Source organism: Sinocyclocheilus grahami, unplaced genomic scaffold, assembly GCF_001515645.1.
Source record: "Sinocyclocheilus grahami isolate Dianchi unplaced genomic scaffold, SAMN03320097.WGS_v1.1 scaffold325.1, whole genome shotgun sequence".
Classification (NCBI taxonomy): domain Eukaryota; kingdom Metazoa; phylum Chordata; class Actinopteri; order Cypriniformes; family Cyprinidae; genus Sinocyclocheilus; species Sinocyclocheilus grahami.
This window is the reverse complement of record NW_015505504.1, coordinates 996,614-1,001,270: the sequence shown is the minus strand read 5'-3', so window position 1 is coordinate 1,001,270 and position 4,657 is coordinate 996,614. Positions and strand designations below refer to the sequence as shown.

The 4,657-nt window shown below is 32.5% G+C and overlaps 1 protein-coding gene across 1 annotated transcript; it reads right to left on the bottom strand.

Moving 5' to 3' along the window:
* Positions 1-650: 650 nt before the first annotated feature.
* On the bottom strand, positions 651-2,519 carry npvf (neuropeptide VF precursor). Its single transcript, XM_016294858.1, has 2 exons — positions 2,385-2,519; positions 651-1,019 (listed from the first exon to the last, which is right to left on the bottom strand). Exons 1-2 carry the CDS (start codon positions 2,517-2,519, stop codon positions 651-653), a joined length of 504 nt encoding a protein of 167 aa, XP_016150344.1.
* Positions 2,520-4,657: the final 2,138 nt, after the last annotated feature.

Sequence of the window (4,657 nt, the reverse complement as noted above, 5' to 3'; positions counted from 1 at the left end):
AAAAATAAAGGTTCTTTATTAGCATCGATGGTTCCATTAAGAACTTTTAACATCAGAGGAATATTTCCCTTGCATAAAAGGTTCTTTGTAGTGGAAAAGGTTCCTTAGATTAATACAATGTTTTTCACACACACACACACACACACACACACACACACAAAAAGAACACACTCTCACCAGTATAGTGTTATTCATAATTTAATCAGTTCATAATTTCTCATGAAGAGAATAGGAAATTCATAAAACTGATTAACAAAACATCTTTCATAAACAGCTGTTGTTTTGTGGGCTTCTTTAGTCTAAAGCTGTGTAGTCTGTTCTCTTTACAGTTTCTTCTGAGTCTTCTACTGTTTCAAACACATAGTCGTGGACTTGAGTCCTGCGAGAGAAATCAAATAAAACAATTTGTTAGAAATTCCATTAAATTAATACTTATATATACACATTATATATAAAAAAATTATGTAATTTATATATTAATCATACACATTATAATTAATATAATTTTAGTTATATAAATTTTATATATATATATATATATACAGTATATATATACACACACACACACACACACACAAAGACAAACATGATTATAAAACAATACCCATGACAGTTTCAGTTGATACCAGAAATATTAAAGTTTACCATTCTTATGGAAAGGGTGATTCAGGTTTGCGTGTGTAGAGAGTCAATGCACGGAAAGGGTCTAAAGTGAACATGTTCCCCCTCCCAAACCTTTGTGGGAGGGTGGCTGAGGGTCCAGGCCCTGAGCGCTCACACATAGTGCAGGACCGGCCGAAGCGCTGAGGAAGGTTGATAGTGGACTTAGAAGCACGGTCCCTTGCGCTCATCTGTGCATCCCGCCCAAAGCGAAGGGGGAGGTTGGCATGCAGGTGTGTTGGTTTTTTTATTATGGGGTGAAGTCGCAGAATGGTGGGAGAGCTGACACGGCTGCTGGTTGGGGCTACATTAAGAGTGAAGTCTTCCATCTCCAGACTCCGGGGAATCTCTTGAGTGTTCTTTGACAACAAAAATGTAGAAGAAGAAGAAAGGATGAAAATCAGATTTGATAATCAGTGGACTAATAATGTACTGATACAAGTCACTGATGTCACTTCCAAACTAAGAAGTTGCATTCACAATTTTTACAAATTTCCAATTATTATTTTATTAATTATTGTTTTTATTATTATTATTATTATTATATTTAATTTGATCATTTGCATTTATAAAATCCACTTTAAAATGCAAAGCAGAAGTATAGAGGGTACTAACATTAGCTGGTCCTACAATTCTTCACATTTTTTATTACTTTTATAAAGAATCTTCTTATAAAGAAATATTTCTGCTTGCTCTGACCCTTAAAATGTTTTGGGTTTTTTTGGTGCAAAATGTAATCATGTTTATTCAGTAATATCAGGCACAGTATGAAGATATAGATAAAAGACAACAATAACAGCAATAATAATTATCAAAATTTAATCAAAATAAAAATGTAAAATTAATATAAAATCTATAACTATTTTATTATTTTTAATAACATGGTGCAACCTAATTTTATTCAATAATATCAGATATGAAGACTTAGATAAAAGATAAAGACAATAATAATCAAAATAAAAATGATGTATTATAAAACTTGATAATGACGGTGCAAATGAATGCAAAAAAGATTCTTCAATAATATTATACATGAAGACTTAGATCAAAGATAAAGAAAACAACAATAATAATCGTCATCATCATCATTTTAATTAAAAAATGAAATATTAGAAATTATATTATTTTGTAATGACATGGTGTAACCTAATGTAATTAAGTTTATTCAATACTATTAGATATGAAGACTTAGATCAAAGATAAAGACAACAATAATAATAATCATGATCATCATTTTAATAAAAAAAAATTTATTAAAAAAATTATATAATTTCATTATGACATGATGCAACCTAACGTAATCAAGTTTATTCAGTAGTTATAGATTGAATAGATATGAAGACTTAGATCAAAGATAAAGACAACAACAATCATCATCATCATCATTTTAATAAGAATTCAAAATTATATATTATAAATTATATAATTTTTTTAATTACATTATATGTTTTAGGCAAACTATGACACAATCCACAATTCCGCACATACTGTATATTCCAACCCAAAAAAGTAAAGGTAGTAAAGACAAAGAAAGAGTATATAGCACTTACCTCAGGAAACTGTCCCCATGTAAATCTATCAGGATCTATAAATTATATAATTTTTTTAATTACATTATATGTTTTAGGCAAACTATGACACAATCCACAATTCCGCACATACTGTATATTCCAACCCAAAAAAGTAAAGGTAGTAAAGAAAAAGAAAGAGTATAAAGCACTTACCTCAGGAAACTGTCCCCATGTAAATCTATCAGGATCACTGTCATCAGGAAGTGGCAATCTGAGAACCGTAACCTCCCTCAGCATGAAGCTGCTCAGGATGCCGAAGGCTAAAAAGAGAAGAGTGAAGTAGGACATCTTACAATCATTCACTAAAGTCCAAGCACAATGCAGGGTTTTTATACATTTGACCATGTGCAAATAAACATACTCACAAAGACATTCCTTATAATGAACTCAATGCATTGCGTACTTAATATATTAACACACAGCACCCACCTTCATTCATTCACTAATAACCTTCTTCAGTGTTTCATAGCAACAGAACGACAGGCCCAACTGAAAGAGGAGCAGAAGTCCTACCAAAGGTGCCTTAGGTTTCTTAACATGTGCCAGAAGATGAAAATTATTTTTTAAAGTGGACTTCTTTTCTGAATTACTATGATTTGATAAGTAAACCTTTAATGTGGTGGCTGGTCTTGAAATATTGATGCATAACTGAGAAATTATTAGATAGTTAACAAATTGATTTTTCCCCCTCATTGTAGTCTTATAAACAGAGAAGAAGCAGGGAAAGGCTGACCAATGAGAGTGTACAATAATCTCCAGGAAATGTGCACCCATTCCGTCCTATATGACCAGTCAATAATATGCATTCAAATGCTGAACAAAACCTTTGGACTCGCTCCAAATTAACCGGAGAAGCATTCCATGTCACAATAGTTTGAATCAATTCATTGTGCAGCTCACCAAGACCTCAATTACCACCACATTAAGGCTGGAGTAAGTAAAAATGGCTGGATGTTTTTCCACGTAAAAGATACATGACACATGAGCATGAATAAGAAATTGACATGCTGGAAATGTCTGGATTAGGTGTTGAAGTCACACTGGTATTTTATCAATGGTCTGGTATTTTATTCCATCAAAGAATATTTACTAATTGCCATCACTGTTATGCAGTTCAATGGCAGCGAGGTGTGGCATATTCATTCTGCAATCAGTACTGTTTGGGAAAAGTCATCTAATAATGTGCAGTTTATTAGTTATGTTAATTACCGTCATATAGCTGAAAGATATAGATATATGTACATTTAAATATGAAAGATGCAAATATTAAAAAAGGCATTCCATTAGTGCTGTTTAAAAATAGCATGATTAAATAGGGCATTTCTGAGATTCCTTGCTTCAAATATGTCTAACTACATAAAAAGCACATTAATGATAATTGACTATAATTAGTTGTAGATATGCATAGTACACATTTTTGTATGATGTCTATTAGCAGAATGCTCACATAGAATGTAATGTAACTTAAATAAATAAATACGTCATAAAAAAGTAAATTAGGTGGTGATATCTTGGAACCGTAAATGTCAATATTCTAGATGGAGTTTATATATACAAACATTATGAAGTGGTTCGAATCAATTTATTTTAAACAGAATATTCTAATATGCTTAATATCGATATGGAACATCATATTTTCTGTGAAGGTCACTACATATCTTATCCAGCAGGGGGCAGTGCGACATTATAACATAAGTGATAACACAAAACAGGATTGTGTTGAGATTACGAGATATATCTTATAAAAAATTTAAATATACTTACACTTAAATGTACCTATATACACCTCTCTCTCTCTCTCTCTCTCTCTCTCTATATATATATATATATATATATTATATGCACATGGAAATAAGCTTTACTCATTCAGAACTCTCAAATGGATAAAAAATGTTTCAAGGCGTCCAGTGTCTTTGTTTTTCACCTCAATGTGCCATTCATCAGCTATTAAAATAATAAAGTGGATGTTTTATTTAGATGGTTAGAGGATGTATGCCAAAATGTGTATGCTTACAGTTTATACAGATTTCAGCTAACCAGTCCCTTTGTATTTTTTCCCATCCTGTCAGCTCTAGCCAATCAAAGACCTGAACAAACATCCACCCTAGACACTCAGACAAGGGGTGTAGACCGCTACCACAAGACCTTAAGGTCATCCAATCAGATGTCTGCCGAGGTCAGCATGTTTCTGCCAATCAGGAATGAAGCGGAAGACACTGATGAAGGATCAGGAAGCTTAGAAAATGTCCCTTAATGACAGAGGAGGGGTGTGTTCGCACATGTGTTTTAGCATGCTACTATTTACGCACATGCTATATGTGGTGGCTTTATCTGACACTGGTATCTGTAGCTTTGAACTTCAAACCTCTGCAATCATGCAGAAATGCAATATATATAAAAAAGACATAAAAGAGAGAGAAAGTGAG

Excerpts from the sequence above, each read along its gene's own strand:
- npvf (XM_016294858.1), bottom strand. The coding sequence starts at position 2,519 with ATGTCCTACTTCACTCTTCTCTTTTTAGCCTTCGGCATCCTGAGCAGC. Across the intron at positions 1,020-2,384 it reads CATGGGGACAGTTTCCTGAG|AACACTCAAGAGATTCCCCG; the intron begins GTAAGTGCTTTA and ends TTGTTGTCAAAG.